Source organism: Megalops cyprinoides, chromosome 1 (genome assembly GCF_013368585.1).
Source record: "Megalops cyprinoides isolate fMegCyp1 chromosome 1, fMegCyp1.pri, whole genome shotgun sequence".
Classification (NCBI taxonomy): Eukaryota; Metazoa; Chordata; class Actinopteri; order Elopiformes; family Megalopidae; genus Megalops; species Megalops cyprinoides.
This window is the reverse complement of record NC_050583.1, coordinates 3,119,123-3,135,764: the sequence shown is the minus strand read 5'-3', so window position 1 is coordinate 3,135,764 and position 16,642 is coordinate 3,119,123. Positions and strand designations below refer to the sequence as shown.

Below are 16,642 nucleotides of genomic sequence, written 5' to 3'. Positions count from 1 at the left end.
GTCTTTCTGTCATAGCATCTTTATGTCCAGTTTATGTTAACTTGTGGATAAATTCACCCTTTCTCTCCGTGCTGGATTGCAGGTAAATTGCTCTGACATGCGTACATCAGGAAGTGTTACGCTCCTGAAAAAGGACCGAAGTTTGTATGCGCGTTGTCATAACATGTTGCACTCAAAGCCGGCGTGCTATACAGTTAACAGAGGGAGAATTAAAAGTGTAACTTCAAATTTGTCGGTTGGTTTTATTCGTTTAAACTCCGTTTTATCATTTATCACGTCCCTGCAACGTGATGGAAAAAAATAGAACCACACATCTTAAATCGATTTAAAGTAAAGTTTTGCGATTTTCTGATAATTATTCAAGTAATTGCCACCCATGCCTTTGCCACTTAGACAAACAAGGCTCATGCATTCTCTTCCTTCTCATCACGAAGAATGCAGATTATAGGACGGAATTCGAATGGGTAACTATTAAAATTAAGATTAGCACACAAACTGAATAATCTCTGTTTAATAAGCCTTAAAGGGACGCAATCTTCGCAAATCAGATCAACGAATATCATATGCCATCAGTAGCCTATTTCCTGAATTTGGACAAAAACGAGGAATAATTATCCACAAATTCAAATAATCTGCGGATGTAAGAAAAATTTAAGATGTGAAAAATAATAATGCTCTCTGAAATTAATTATGTGATTGTTAACGAGGGACGTAAACAGCCGGAAATGCTGACCGCCGTAAAGGCTCGCAGCCACCCCTTTTCCCGGCTCTCCGGCCACCATCACTGTCAACCAGCCCCGCTGTCGCGTACAGCTCTTCCCAGCGTATCATTTTTCCCGGGCATTCCGTCGCTCATGTAACGTCACAACGTAGCTATAACCGTGTAGTGGTATGCAAGTTTATTTATGCCTGATGTGTTTTATATAATTAACGTGTGAATAAACATTATTTAAATAAACCGGTGTATGTCTTGTCTTTATATTTAAAAACACAAGTTCAGTATCGATTGCTAACTTTGTCAACTGGATAGCATCATGGTGAACCTTATCCAAGTGCTAACGCATACAGTGTCAATACTTTTACTTCAATACTTTTTGCAGTTAGCTAGCTAGCTAAGAGGCGTTCTAGCTAACTGCAAAAGTATTGAAGCTGTATGTGTTAGCACTTGGATAAGGTTCAAAGGTTATTGGACGTCTGTTGTAATAAAAGTCCGTTTTGTCTTTATATTTCATGCTTGTGTACATTTAATAAAATGTTAATAATATTGTTGACTTTGTAGCATTGGCTAGTGTATTTTAAGCCAGTTAGTCAGCTTTGTACACGACAGTTCATACTGTCACTATCTGTTGACTTCGTCCTCGGGTAATTAGACCTACAAAATTTAGTTAGCTTTCTGTGTAACTATAGAGCGTTTAAAACATAGATTTAATTGACCTGTAGCAAGTGTTACTTAATAACAATGCGTTCTGTAAGAAATGGAAATTAATAACAGAAAGTTTTTTTTTTCTGATTGGACAACACTCAATTAATTGGATGTTACTACTGGTTGCAAATTAGCAGTGATTGGTTATTTGGAATTCCCAGGCATTAAACAGGTGTTCACGTCGTGTGGCGAGCGACGGAACCGGAAATGCCCGGGAAAAATTAAACGATGGGAAGAATTGTACGTGACGCCGCCACCCTTCCATCCGACACACACTGCCCTTACAGTGTGCCTGTATGGATGATCCTGCTTATCGTTATAAATCGCTGTTATAATACCACCCGCAGTTCCCATCCAAAGTTCAGTGTATAGGCTTCTATAACTATATAGAGGCATCAAAGACGTTCTGTTTCTCTGTGGTATAACAGAAGGCAATACAAATGCAAACAAAGAGAACTGGCTAACAAAGCCTCAGTGTACAACTGTCGGCTACCGTGTCCAATGTAAACCTATTGGTACAGTGGCAACTCTGCCGGGAAGGGGGCACATGTTTATCTTGCATTCAAAAGCTGTGAATTTGTGAGGCAAAATTGTGCTTTGAGAGGCACCCAAATGGTGTAAATCTCTTCAGGATGCGAAGTGTCAAAACCTCCTATTCAAAGCTGTCTGCGAGATTGTAGCAGACCTCTTCTGAACCTCACAAGAGATGCCTTGACTTTGTGACGTCTGAGCAACAGCTGGAAACTTGTTTAACTACTAGATTAAATGAAAACTGAGCTTTTAAAACATGCTCATCAGTGTAATATTTGCTGTAAAAAAAGATGTACACTGTATGTTGAGGGAAAGAAAACATGGCCATAACAGGATATAGCAGGGGGTTTATTGATTTCTTTGGGGGTATTTTGCATCTCTTCTGAGCCTTGGAGCCGTTGTTAGGATACAGAAGTGGTCATGAACGGCAATACACACATCTGGACATTTAGGCCAAAAACATGTCAATCCTTCGCCCTTGAAAAATTAGCATTCCAGCATAACGACGATCCAAACCATTCGCTCAAAACGACAGAGAGTTGTTTAACTGAGCACAAAATCTGTGTTATCAACTGGCATCTCAATTGGCTGACCTCAGTCCAATCCAACATTGGCTCGAACTCAAGAGTCAGTTTACAAATCAAAATCAAAAGATATGGAGAGCCGAGAGAAATTCTGCCAGGAATAAAGGTAAAAATTACTCCTCAGACGAGCGAAATTCTTCTACAGAAAGAATCCAAAGAAGTCTAATCCATGCCAAAATCTATATGAGCGGGAAAATAATCTAATGTGTGCATTTTTCTTTTATCACATATTGTCTGTTCCCGTTTAATCAAGAGTGTGGTTAAATGTGTGTGTGTGTGTGTGTGTGTGTGTGTGGGGGGGGGGGGGGGGGGGTTCACATATATATGTGTGTGTGTGAAACCTTTCATTTACGAGTCCTGCTGCTTACGACGATGCTACACTGCTGCATCTGCATCTGTTTCCCCCCCTAAAAAGCAAGAAAACATTCTGCTTGTGTTGTTAAGGTATTTACGTTGTGTTGTGGCGTGTGAATAAGATGAATTATTAATTTGAAAACATTCTGAGTGAGGCTGGAGATATAATTTGTATGGCGTTGCGTGAGTCAGCGCGGAGCAGCAGAGCGGTGTCTCTGAAATGCGGGGTTTTCTTTCAAGCTCGAAGTGAGAAAGACGGCCACGGGTGCTTTTCCTGGAGGTTTTACAATCATACCTGATTCTCAGGTTGCTTTCTGCCCTGCAACATTATAGTCATTGATGAAAGGCCTTGGGAAGTCACGTGGTGTTCGTCAGCGACCAAATGCTCTTTGCCAAATGAAATAGTAGCTCTCGTTATTGGACTGAGGTGTTGTTCTACTGATGATAATTGATGATAATTGCCGCACTGTATGTGCAGGGGTTACCTTTACATAAAAGCTATATTTAAGTTATATCTACCGTATATGCAAAAAAAGAATAAAGCAGGCGTTAATATGGTATAAGGGGAAGCAACCCGTGCACGCTGAATATTCCTCAGAATCTCCTTAGAACCACCGGCAGGTGGCGCAGCGGGTTGCCAGATGAAGGGGAAATGTGCTGGCTCTGAGCATCAGAGTCTCGTAACAGGGGCTACACACGCCTGCGAGGAATGCTTTGTGACCACTTCAGCGCCGATCACTAAGGCGATCCAGGAAACAACACGGGCAGAAAACAGGAAAGGACGCGGCTGCGCACCTGCCATTACGCGGCGGTCTCTCCGTCCCTGTCTGCGGGCTGTTTACCTGCCGTGGGCAAGGGGTGACCGAGCGCGGCGGCCAGCGGACCATCACGGAAAAATAACTCGTGTGATTAATAAATTAAACGAGATATCCGTCAAGATGCCTTTTTGACACGAGCAACTTCGAGCTCTCGCTGTGGATTCAAACGAATGACTGTTTTTAAAATATATAGGCCGATGTGTCTCTTTTTTATCATTTAGACTGCAATTTGGTCACCGAAGTATATACATTTGTATAGCCAGCCGAGGACGAGTGGCACAGGTGTTGCGTGCGACGTTGCTAAGCTTTTGGACGCGGACTCATGCAGGTCTTGCGCAGGATATCGGATGGTTGTCCGTTTTAGCGTGGAGGGGTATTGCTTCCAGCCAGGACAAGTGGGCTTCACGCTGCCGCAGTTATGAAAGACACCGGGGAGTCAAAAGATCATCAACTCACGGTGAGTGAAGCTAATTTGTGTTGGTCTCTTGAGCGTGATAGTTATAAGGATTGTGCTTTTCCGTTTTAATAACGGAATAGTTTTAATAATTGAACAGTGTTCAGATTCAAAATCCGAATTATTGTCAGTAATAAGCTCAAATGTTGACGGATGTAGCCTGTTCAGGCGTAATATGAATACTTGTGTAAAATAAGAGAGTACAATGTGAAGAAACAAAGAAGCAATGTTTTATATACCTGTTGAGATGAACTATTCAGTAACATATTTATATTTATAAATTACTTTGACATTGCTTTTTGAAAACTGATGTCTGTTAATCGAAAAAAAGAACCTTTTTGTGACACGTGTTTACAGTTCCAGCAATCTGAAATGAAAATGCTGTCTCGGGTCTTTGAACAGAACCTTGGGCTGAATTCTGAAAGTCCCCGTGCGCTCTCTCGGCTCAGAAATGAAAAATTCATGTCGGTCGTTTCCATTCCTTGTCCTCTCTTGTTGTTAACGATGTAATACCTGCGCTTCTTAGAAGACACTCGACAGGACTCCGTTTTAATCTGCTGTTTCTGTTATTGAGCCCCCTGAAAGCATACATGTCCGGCAGTCCGGGATTGCATGAGACATTTACGATGACGCTCGCACAAGGTGATATTAAATAGCAAACACTGGGGCCGCCAGGCAAAATAACACTCGAAGTTCATTAAAACTGAACACGAAAACTTTCCAGGACTGACACAGACACTTTAACACTGAATACCAACACTGGAAAATTAACGCTGATAGTGTCGTAGCCTACATGTATCAACACCTAAATGTCAAGGCTGAGCTCTACTATTCGGGACTGTCACAGGTAAAATAACACCTGTGCATTACGCTGAGCACAGACACTACCCAGTGTTGTCACAGGTAAACCAGTTTGGTGTCTTGTCTGTTCTTAGCCTAACCTGTTAATATTCATTTTTGTATGTCGCGGTGGAGAAGAGCGTCCGCTGAATAACGAAGTGTAAACGTGCCGTGAGCATCTGCACACGCAACACTGCACGCCAGCCTTTCCCAGCCCTGGCACAGATAATCCGGCTTCCATCCAGGCAGCGGCCTTCCAGAAAACAACAGAAGGATTAAAACCTTTCGAGGTGTTTTTGCCGTCTCGTCCAAATGTCGGATTTACCCTGCGACCAGTTTATCGGGTCTTCTCGATTACGAAACGAGGCGGTAATCAGAGTAAGCGGAGAGATGGTTCTTTCACAAGCGTTTAGGCCAAACCAGAATTCTGTATGTACGTTTCATGGCCACAATGTTGACATAGGGGTTCTGGTGGCTTTGGTTGCGCATGGAATGCATTTTGAGGTATTCTAAAGATGTAAGAGCTAATGCACAGACTTAACAGCCGCGTTGTGACGATGATGATTACGGTTATTAATTATTAATGATTGGAGATTAGATTTTAACGGCTGTGGTAGTTCTCCTGTGAGGCACCGCGGATGCGGCTGGCCGAGTCATGCTTCAGGGGAAAGGGCTCGCACAGGGAGGGGGCAGGGAGAGGGAAAAGCAGGAGCTGACCTGTGCTGGCTGGAACGGAGGAATCGGTTTAAACTGAGTTTCAAGAGATGTGAAGTGATTCAGTGTGAAAGTGATCGTGTTATCCCTCCCCACCCCCCACCAGCTTTATTGGAACCATTACCCCCAGCCTAAGGGGGGATTCGGTTGGAGGTGAAACATGAATTTTCCACACTTCTAAAAGGACAGTGATTCAGTGAACATGACTCATGACCCCTCAAAGAATCAGAGACTCACCCTGTGCTCAGAGACTTCCCCTGTGATCAGTGACTCCAGGACTGAGTCTCTGTGTGCAATGTGTTTGTAATGTGAGGTTTCTGCAGGTCTCGCTGCTGTCCTCCTAATGTGATGTAATGTAATGTAATGTAAGGTAAGGTAATGTAATGTAACATAATGTAATGTAATGTGCTGTAATGTAATGTAAGGTGAGGTAAGGTAAGGTAATGTAATGTAATGTAATGTAAGGTAACATAATGTAACATAATGTAATGTATTGTGATGTAATGTAAGGTAACATAATGTAATGTAACGTGATGTAACGTGACGTAATGCTCTGTGCGTTTCTGTGCGCCCAGGTCGCCCTGCGCATCCGGCCCCTCAGTGATGCAGAGCTGGAGGAGTCTGCAACCATCGTGGCACACAGAGTGGACGACCAGGTAAGATGCGCCCCCCTCAAAAAAAACACAGTGCCCTCTCCAGGTCTGAGCTTTCTGTCCATCTCTCCCTCTCTTTCAGCAAAATATTATGTCCTTTCTTTCTGTCACATCTACCTTAATTTTAGCAAGCTGTCTCTCAGTCTTCTCTCCCTCAGTCTTCTCTCTCTCTCTCTCTCTCTCCCTCAGTCTTCTCTCTCCCTCAGTCTTCTCTCTCCCTCAGTCTTCTCTCCCTCAGTCTTCTCTCTCCCTCAGTCTTCTCTCTTTCTCTCTCTCTCTCTCTCTCCCCCTCTCTCTCTCTCTCTCTCTCTCCCTCTCAGACATCTCTCCCTGCTGTTTCTCACTGTACTGCACCTACACATGGTAGCTTGACCCCCCAGATCGTTGTATGGGAGATTAGCCATGCATTCCCTGCAAATTCTAGGCTGGAGGTCAGAACCCATGGCCTCTCCGCTATGTGTTCTAGTCTCGGGTATTTACACTGCTGGCACACGGCACTGCTAATGAGAGCTGATGAGTTGGGGGGTTTGGGTGGAGCTGTGTCAGGGGAGCCTGTTGGGCGAGAGGGGGGGAGAGCGTGACGTACCTGCCGCACACCTGGGACTGTGGCTCGAACACAGGTAGCCTCTCAGGGAGAGTCGTCCCCCAGAGAGGAATACGATGACATCGCAGCCTTAGGTTTCAGTTCAGTGAGTTTCTCCCAGGGTGTCAGGAGCGTCACACAGAAACAGTGAGTCAGATAAAATAACTGCAGTCAGAGAGGGAAGGAGAGGCATATCAAAACAGGAGTACTGAAGGCAGCTCTTAAACCAGCTTTCCTGTGCTGGGAAATGTATTTGTGTGTGTGTGTGTGTGTGTGTGCGCGTGCATGCGTGTGTGTGTGTGTGTGAGAGAGTCTGTGTGTGTGTGCCTGTGCTTTTCCTTACGTAGTGTCTCTGTGTCTCCATGTTTTCATGTCTGAGAACAGAAGCTTAGAGTCCCGGCGGTGGTTTGGGACGGGGGGGGGGCTTCGGGTGACAGTGAGTGACCCGGGACCACCCCACGGGGTGACGGGCGCTGAGAGGGGCTAATTTTGTTTGTTTGTTGAGATGGGCTCCGTATGGCGCTGGTGGTGGCCTTGCGTGGGGCCAGGATTAGCGGGATTGGGAGGCTCCTGGCATCTCTGCCAGACGCTCTGATTCCCTCTAAGCCGGGGACAAGATGAACTGCAGCAGTGACTGTTGTGGCTTAGACTGGGGCCACCTGCTGGCCCGACAACCCCCACACAACAACCCCCCCCCCCCATCACAACAGCCTACAACTGTGCGTCAGCAAAAACCAAGCTCACAGCCAGAGGGGTGTCGGTTCAAATCCTGAAAGTGTGGCACTGCTCTTTTGCCCTTGAGTGAGACACGGATTGGTTCAGTAAGCTTGTAGCTGTGTAAATGGGTGATTGTTTCAAAGGTTAGCCATGTGAAGGTGTCTGCCCTGCCATCAGGGTGAGGTGATGCCCAGCTCTAGTCTCCAAGGGCCCTGGCCTGTGTCCGCTGTAACTCTGCTCACTTTAACGTATTTGGACCAGAGGCCCGGTCTTTGCTGGCGTCAACATAAACAAGCTGCATTCACAGTTTGGTTCAGTCCCTTTTCTCTTCTTCTGTTTGATCAGACATAATCCATTACATTACATTATTGTCATTGTCATTTAGCAGACACTCTTATTCAGAGCAACTGACATGGGTTACAAGTTGTTTACAATGTTATCCATTTATACAGCTGGATATTTACTGAGGCAGTTCTGGGTTAAGTACCTTATCCAAGGGTACAGCAGCAGTGTCCCAGTTGGGGATTGAACCAGCAACCTTTTGGTTATGAGCCTTGCTCCTTACCGCTATGCTACACTGCTGCCCCAATCCTTGTGAATATAGGCTCAGAATCCACTCTGCACAGACCCTGATGGGTTCTGATCCCCCAGATCAGATGAAAATAGGTTCACCTCCCTGAATAATTTGTCCCTTTTGAGATAAACACAGAGCAGGATGCAGGCCCACTTGTGACTTGTGTGAATTTCTCTTTTAAGCAGTAACTCCATCCACACGTGGTTTTGCACAAAACTGGCTCCACACTGATGCTTCTCTCAGGTTAACAAATGACCTCTCTGCTGTGTTTTGTTGTTGCTTTTTTACTGTACTCAGTATAAGAACGTGACTAAAAAGCAGAATTTCCATGGTAATTGGTCAGACTGATCGTGTGAGAAGGTGAAGGGGCGGACAGACTGTCAGAGCGTGCTGAAATCTGCTGTTGACTGGAATGACATTTGAGTGTGTGAGCAACAAAGACAGTGTGTTGTGTCCTGGTACCGCTTCTGAATGTCAGAGAGAGATGAAGCCGCAGACAGAGAGAGAGAGAGACCCTGTTCCTGGAAGGCAGGCGTCGGAGACTTGGATTGGACAGAGGAGACACGGAGGCGTCCAGACTCTGTAAGATCAGGTTATGTTTAGCAGGCAGCAGAGAAATGGAGGCTTGACCCAGAGAGACACAGGGCCGGCTGGAGAGACAAGGATGCTGTATATAGATAAGCTAATTTTCACTGAGCTTTTCTTAGCATTTGCACACGTGCACACACACACATAAGCTCCATTAGCATCCCACTGTGTGTGTATACGAGTGTATATGCATGTGTGTGAGTCTGTGTGTGTGTGTGTGTGTGTGTGGGTGTGTGTGAGTCTGTGTGTGTGTGTGTGTGTCGGTGCTGTTCTTCCATAAGCCGTTAAAAGCGAGCAGCGGCTTGGCTATCTCTCTCACTCCGGGATGGTTTACTGCCAGGCCCCGTCTCCATGGAAACACCCAGACAAGGTCAGGGCCATTGTTTGGTTTTTGTGCTCTGTGGGCCTGAGAGAGGAGGAACATCAGCTTGCTCTTTCCGTGCGGGGGGGGGGGGGGGGGGGGGGGGGGGGGGGGGGGGTTAGAGGCCGCACCCTCACGGCTCAGAGCAACACTCTGCTGTTTAAACATGGAGACGTCGTGGCAGTGTGCTTTCTTGTGCGCTTTTTAAACTTTTTTCTCCGTGTAAGGACGCGGAGTGAGGCGCAGCCGCTAGTCACCGCCAGCGCAGCGAAAAACCTGCCGGTGACACCGCGGGGGGGTGGGGGGGTGGGTTCGGGGATGTGGGGCGGGGGTTGGACAGGACACCAGAGCCGTGCCCCTGAACTTCCCCCACAATGCACCTGGGCTGTTTACCTGCACAAGGGTGCCTTTCACAAAGAGGTGGGCTGTGCAGAAACCTTCCAAGAGCTCCTTCGGTGTCCCCAAAACGAGGGAACAAAGACTACATTCACCCCCCCCCCCTCCCCCTCCCCACACACCTCAGGATTTTACCTGATAACACGATGCCATGAGCCTGAAAATTCCCCCTTTGCCAACAGACTCACAAAAAGCGCTAGGCTGCGTTGCATTTGTGTCTGACCAGGCTGTCTCTGAGAGCGGTCTCAGATGGCCGTCAGCTCCCCTGCAACACAATGGCCAGAGGAAATGACAGCCTTGCCTAATACACAGTAACTCAGGTCACAATTCAGCAGGGATGAAAGAAACTGATTTTTCAGTTCCACCTCCACCAGCCTGTCATTATTCTGCCCCTGTTTTCGCAAAGTGTGCCCGTTAGTGCAGAACTGCCTTGCCTGGTACATTGCTTTGCCTGTTAGTTTATTACTTGAGGGGACCTCACATTTGGGTTTTGTTTGACGGTGGGGGTTGGGGGGGGGGGGAGTGGGGGGTAGCTCTTTAACGAGGACTGCGTTTGAATAGGCTCTGGAACAACCAGGGACAGAACCACAAACAACCTGGAGTCACAGGAGAAGATTTAGGCCTATTTTTTTTTTTTTGTGGGGGGCAGGGATGGCCAAGAATTTGAATGAGGGAGCCAAAGCAGACACACACACACACAAGCAAAAATCACATACACACACACACACACACACACACACACACACACACATACCTAACCCAAGTGCACAGACACCACTGAACAGGCGTGTGTGAGCCAAAGCAGACCCACCCACACGCACACACACACACACACGCACACACACACAAGCAAAAATCACATACACACACACACGCACACATGCACAAAAGCACAATCACATTGCGTGTTTGCATGTGTGTATGTGTGTGTGTATGTGCACACGTATGTTTCTGTGCATGCGTGAGCATGTGTTTGGTGTGGAGTGAAGCAGTGTGCGTGCTTCACTAAGGTAAGCGTCACATGCACCCCCCCCCCGGCCACAGTCCCAGTAACAGAGATAGGGGCACAATGTTCCTCAGTCACCCACACTGCCACCTAATACCTGTTACGCAACCTGGGGCCAGTGAGACCTCCGGGTCAACAGGGCGGCGCTCTCATTACAGCCTCCTTCCCTGGAGAGGAGGGCTGATTCCAGGAAGGCTGGGGCAGAAAGACACCTGGAGAGGGTATGTTGATAATCGGTCTGAAGAGCCCCAGTGTGTCAGCTACAGCCTGAGAGACTGTGAGACCCAGGAGCTCACAGTCCACCTACCAATCTGTGTCTTCATACAGTGGATGGGGTGTGATTTAGGATCATTTTGATCTTTTTCACCTTTCTGAAATATAGGTCCAGAATTCTGCAATATTTCCTGTTCGTTAGCTTTAGCTTATTTCAAAAAATGTGTTCATTCATTTATGAAACCAGCATATTTCTGCGTGAATACAGCAACACAAGCAGAATTCAGTGTGTGTGTGCATGTGTGTGTGTGTGTGTGAGAGAGAGAGAGAGAAAGAGACAGAGGCAGACCAACAGATAAACATTTCACACAGTGTACATTTGTCAAACTAGAAAAAAAAAACGTGATGCTTTTCGAAACCCACAGGTATGGATATGGTTAAAAACATTTTGTTTTTTTAAACAGCCAAGCTGGTAATTATTTTCATATTTTGTCTGTTTAATGAGCAGGGCTTTGAATAGGGCTGTCTGTCAGATGGAGGTGGATCGTTGGTGGTGCTGCGCTGTGTGATTATGGCTGAAAGCTCTCAGGCTTGGTCACTGAAAGCCCATTAAGAGAGAGAGAACCAGCAGTGAGGCTCAGTGTGTGTACATGAAAGCACAGCTGTGAGGCTTTTCAGGATCACGTCTCTGTTTCATACACTCTCTGTCTCTGTCTCTCTCTCTGACATTATGTCTCTGTCCCTCTCTCTCTTTCTGTCACTCCCTCCCTCATCCTGTCTCTATCTCCCCTTTTCTTCCTCTCACTCTCACTCTCTCTCTCTCTGACACTCTGTCTGTCTTTCTCCTTTTCTCACTCCTTCCCTCTCACATTTTCTCTCTCTGCCTCCCTCTGTCTTTCCTCCCTCCCTGTCTCTGATATGCTCTGTCTCTCTCTCCCTCACTTTCTCACTTCCTCCATTTCTCTCACATTCTCTCTCCATCTCTATCTCCCTCCCTTTCCCTCTCTCTCCATCTCTCTCTCTCCCTATCTCTCCCTCTCTCTCTCTCTCTCTCTCCCTCTCTCTCTCTCTCTCTCTCTCTCTCTCTCTATTTTTGGTCTCTCTCTATCTCTCTCTCTCTCCCTCTCTCTCTCTCTCTCTCTCTCTCTCTCTCTCTCTCTCTCTCTCCCTCTCTGTCTCCCTCTCTCTCTCTACCTCTCTCTCTCTCTCTCTCTCCCACTCCCTCTCTCTCTCTCTCCCACTCTGTCTCCCTCTCTCTCTCCCTCTCTCTCTCTCTCTCCCTCTCTCTCTCTCTCTCTCTCTCTCTCTCTCTCCCTCTCTGTCTCCCTCTCTCTCTCTACCTCTCTCTCTCTCTCTCTCCCACTCCCTCTCTCTCTCTCTCTCTCCCTCTCTGTCTCCCTCTCTCTCTCTACCTCTCTCTCTCTCTCTCTCTCCCACTCCCTCTCTCTCTCTCTCTCTCTCTCTCCCTCTCTCTCTCCCTCTCTCTCCCTCTCTCTCTCTCTCTCTCTCTCTCTCTCTCTCTCTGTCTCTCTCTCTCTCCCTCCCTCTCCCTCTCTCTCCCTCTCTCAGGCAGTGCTCTCAGTGACTGTCACATTGCTCCTGTGCTGTGTTCAGGTTTGTGCTGGCTCCACCGCTGGTGCTGGGATCACAGCATCCAGGGTCCTGCTTTGAAAACTGTCCGTTTACGATGCCTCTACCGCTTAACGGGTTGTCTTTTTTTCTTCTTTATTCAAATGCCAGCGGTTGCCCAATAACATAACAGAAACTGGCACGCTTTATTCGGTGGATCCGCTAATTAGTGGCCATCTAGTGGTCACATGGAGGTACTGCTGTCACGTCAGGGAGCGGCTCAGTCCGGGAGCGAGCGTGGGACACCCCCCGGTTACTTCTACAGCCTAAAGGCTGTGGAATGTTGCACTGACATCATAGGAGGATTCTCGATGTTGTCTGTCTCGTGATCATCCTTCTTCCCCTTATCATGAATGAACCGGTCAGTTTCTACACAGAGCTAATTAAGATTATACATGCTGGCAGCTCACAGAGACATCTGTGCCTCCTCAAGAGGAAAGGCCTACATCCCTGAGCATGTGGGAGGAGTTTTGCTATCTGCCCGAACCCCAGTTTTTAGGGGGGCGGATGAGCGTTAAAAACGTCCAGCAGACGGCCTAATCCAGCCCATGCCCCATCCCTACCCACGCCTCCTACGGTCTCTGGCCTGCAGCAGCCTGTCTGAACGCACGGGGACAGATGGATCTGGGCACGGCCCTGTGCTCAGGTGCTCTGTGCTCAGCTGCTGTTTGCTCAGGTGCTCTTTGCTCAGGTGCTTTTTGCTCAGGTGCTTTTTGCTCAGGTGCTGTTTGCTCAGGTGCTCTTTGCTCAGGTGCTGTTTGCTCAGGTGCTCTGTGCTCAGGTGCTCTGTGCTCAGGTGTTCTTTGCTCAGGTGTTCTGTGCTCAGGTGCTCTTTGCTCAGGTGCTCTGTGCTCAGGTGCTGTTTGCTCAGGTGCTCTATGCTCAGGTGCTCTGTGCTCAGGTGCTCTGTGCTCAGGTGTTCTTTGCTCAGGTGTTCTGTGCTCAGGTGTTCTGTGCTCAGGTGCTCTGTGCTCAGGTGCTGTTTGCTCAGGTGCTCTATGCTCAGGTGCTCTATGCTCAGGTGCTCTGTGCTCAGGTGCTCTGATGTCCAGGTGCTCTTTGCTCAGGTGCTCTGTGCTCAGGTGCTCTGTGCACAGGTGCTCTGTGCTCAGGTGAGCGGCCACTGGCCTCTCCGGTCCCGGCGTCAGTGCTGCAGCGACTCTCTGACACGGAGGGGAGGGAGCCGAGCCCTTCACCTGTCACCTGTAAGGCCCCCAGGTGTGAGTCTCAGGTGGGGACACCGCTGCTGTTTCCCTGAGCGGGATTATTAAAGCGCGCATGTGGGGGAGAGAAAAAGAGGGCTCGGATTTACGACCCGGGGGGGGGGGGGGGGGGGGGGGGGGGGGGGTGAGAGACGACACGCTCGCCGCCGCACTGAGCCGTGATTTACGCTCTGCTTCTCCGGGTTTTATTCTCCGGCCTGTTGACTCTACAGGTTAATGGCCGGAGGCTTCAGGGCATGTTGGAGCCTGTTTGGAGATAGTCTCCCGTGGCAACCGGGCGTGCGGGGCCGGCGTCGGAGCGCGGAGAGGAGAGAGACGCAGCCAACCTCGCCCCGCTGCAGGGGAAGCACATATCCCTTCTTCACAAATGTTTACTCCATTGTCTTATGGCTTCAGCTGTGTCCAGCCACTGTTAGCTGGAATTTTTAAAATCAGCAGTAAGCCTGTAGTAAAACTAAAGTAAAACTTTATCAGCTTTTGTTCTTCACTTGCATCCAAAACCCTAATCATTATTGTTTTTTTTACATTGTATTATTGTCAATTACCAGAAGCTCTTATCCAGAATGGCTTACATAGGTTATAATTTTATCCATTTATACAGCTGGATATCCACTGAGGGTTAGGTACCTTGCCTAAGGGTACAGCAACAATGCTCCAACAGGGAGTCAAACCAGCAACCATTCAGTTACGAGCCTTGTTCCCTATATACAGTAAGTTGTATTTTTATCCATTTATACAGCTGGATATTCACAGAGGGTTAGGAACCTTGCCTAACGGTGGGGAATCAAACCAGCAGCCTTCCGGTTATGAGCCCTGCTCCTTACCGCTGCGCCACACCGCTGTCTCGTTAAACAAGCACTGCTCTGTGGCATTGAGTAACACTGCTCCTGTGAGGTCTGTGTGACGGACGAACCTGACCCCCCCCGCTGTTACGTAACGGGTCTGCGGATCTGAACTTGGGTGACACCCCAGTCCTTGGTGATGGAGACGGGTGATGGGTTATGTAAAGGGAACGGGGCGTATCAGGTATTGGGCAGGACTTTTTGCCAGCCACGCTAACGTGGAGCCCCTGAAAGACGATATCTCCGTGATGGGGGGGGTGTGAGTCGCCCCCCCCAGATAAGATTCAGCGTCTCAAAGGGCTCCGTCTCCAAAGGCCAATTCAAAGGTTGCCCTCAAAGGCCCCGGGAACACGATCGAGTTTTTTGTTCGGTGTCATTCTCTATCTTCGGCAAAGGGCAGCTGGGGACTTCACCGTCTGCCGGCTTCTCGGGCTCTGTTTCTCAGCAGAAATAAAAAGAGAAACATTCTGCGCACCTGTAAAAGAATCCGATCACAGGTGTGGTAAGTCTCAAAGTAAACAAAGGGCATAAATTACTGAATGAATACTTAGCCCAAAGTGTTTTTTTTTTGTTACTATGGCTACTGTATGTGGGGTTGAATATTTCACTTGGTCAATATGCCAGATGTTCTTTTTTTTAAAAAAAAAGAACTTGAATCTCAGGTTCTATAACTGGTGCACGCCCATATCTACTTTCTCATGAATTTAAAAACAGGATGAATGGATCTGGTGCCAGTGTTTTTGTGTGTGGCGGGGAGGACAGTGAATGAGGTGCGTATGTCACTTTCGTGTCTCTGGTTTCTCGGGGCGTTTAGGAGGGGAGGGGTTTGCTTCTGCTGGTCAGAAAGGTGCAGAAACACCTGGATTAGATGGAGACGCTTTGCCAGAAATGAAACTGCATCACGGTTTCGTTTTCCTTTCTGATGTAACTGGAAAGCCCATACACACGGGGATATGAGTAAATTTGCAGCTCAGTAAATATCCAGCTGTATAAATGGATAACATGTAAAAATGTAACCTATGTTGCTCTGGATGAGAGTGTCTGCTGACTGTGGTCCTCGTGTTTTGGGGTGTCATAGACAGGCAGGAGGGGGGTGTCTCCCCCACGTACCTCCCCGTCCCTCTCCTGGCTGCAGTATCTCTCCGCTCTCTGCCATTAGTGTAATGCAACAGGTGTCCCTGAGCTCACGGCACCCGGCTGCCGTAGCAACCGCGGCGTCGCCAGGGAAGGCAGATTAAAGAGAGGGGAGGTGTATCTGAAGGAAAAACATACACACGCGAACTCACGCGCTCACTGAAAAACACACACACACACACCCGAACTCACACGCTCGCTGAAAAACACACACACACACACCTGAACTCACGCACTCACTGAAAAACACACACATATACACCCAAACTCACATGCTCACTGAAAAACACACACACACATACACACCCAAACTCACGCGCTCGCTGAAAAACACACACACACATATACACACAGACAAACACACACATGCTCAAAAACACACACACACACACACACACGTACACATACACTCATACATGAAACCACACACACACAGAATTCATATTGTTAAATTTGAACAATTTAATTATTGTTAAATAATTAAAATTTAACTTAAAAATTTCTTAAATATGTATAAATATGCATTCCTTTATATTGAAAATGTAAATTATATATGAATTATATGTAAATGAAATTAGCCTCTCTGTCTTTCCGCCTCTCCATCTCTCTCTGTATGACTCAGAGCTGCTCTTTTTGCTGTGTAAATTATTCTGAGCAGCATGCCTTCCTCTCTCAGTCTCTTGATTGCCACATGCTTCTCAATGTTTTATGACCGCTGGGAAAATAGACAAATGAATTATCACCCCTCCCACGCCGGCTCGTTCAGCAAAGCACAAAGTCCGTGGAATAGCCTGCTGTAGGAGGGCCGTGGGGATCTGAGAGCCGAGTCTGCAGGGCTGGCAAAGGGGGAGAAAGCGTGGTGGAAACAGCGAACTTAGCGCCCTTTTGGGATGGCTGGAAAGGCGGGTGGGTTGTGTCTGTTTTTGGCTGCATGGCTGTGTTTCAGCCTGTCTGGCTCCCGTGTGACCTAGTCCTTTTGTGCGTTAAAACAAAGGGGGCATTTTC

The 16,642-nt window shown here is 47.6% G+C and overlaps 1 protein-coding gene across 1 annotated transcript in view; it reads left to right on the top strand.

Moving 5' to 3' along the window:
• Window positions 1–4,128: 4,128 nt before the first annotated feature.
• The window catches only part of kif19 (kinesin family member 19), a 41,573-nt gene continuing 29,059 nt past the window's right edge, over window positions 4,129–16,642 (top strand). Inside the window, exons 1-2 of the mRNA XM_036548192.1 lie at window positions 4,129–4,167; window positions 6,294–6,374. Of these exons, the coding sequence (XP_036404085.1) occupies window positions 4,129–4,167; window positions 6,294–6,374 (120 nt within the window). The remainder of the gene's footprint in view (window positions 4,168–6,293; window positions 6,375–16,642) is intronic.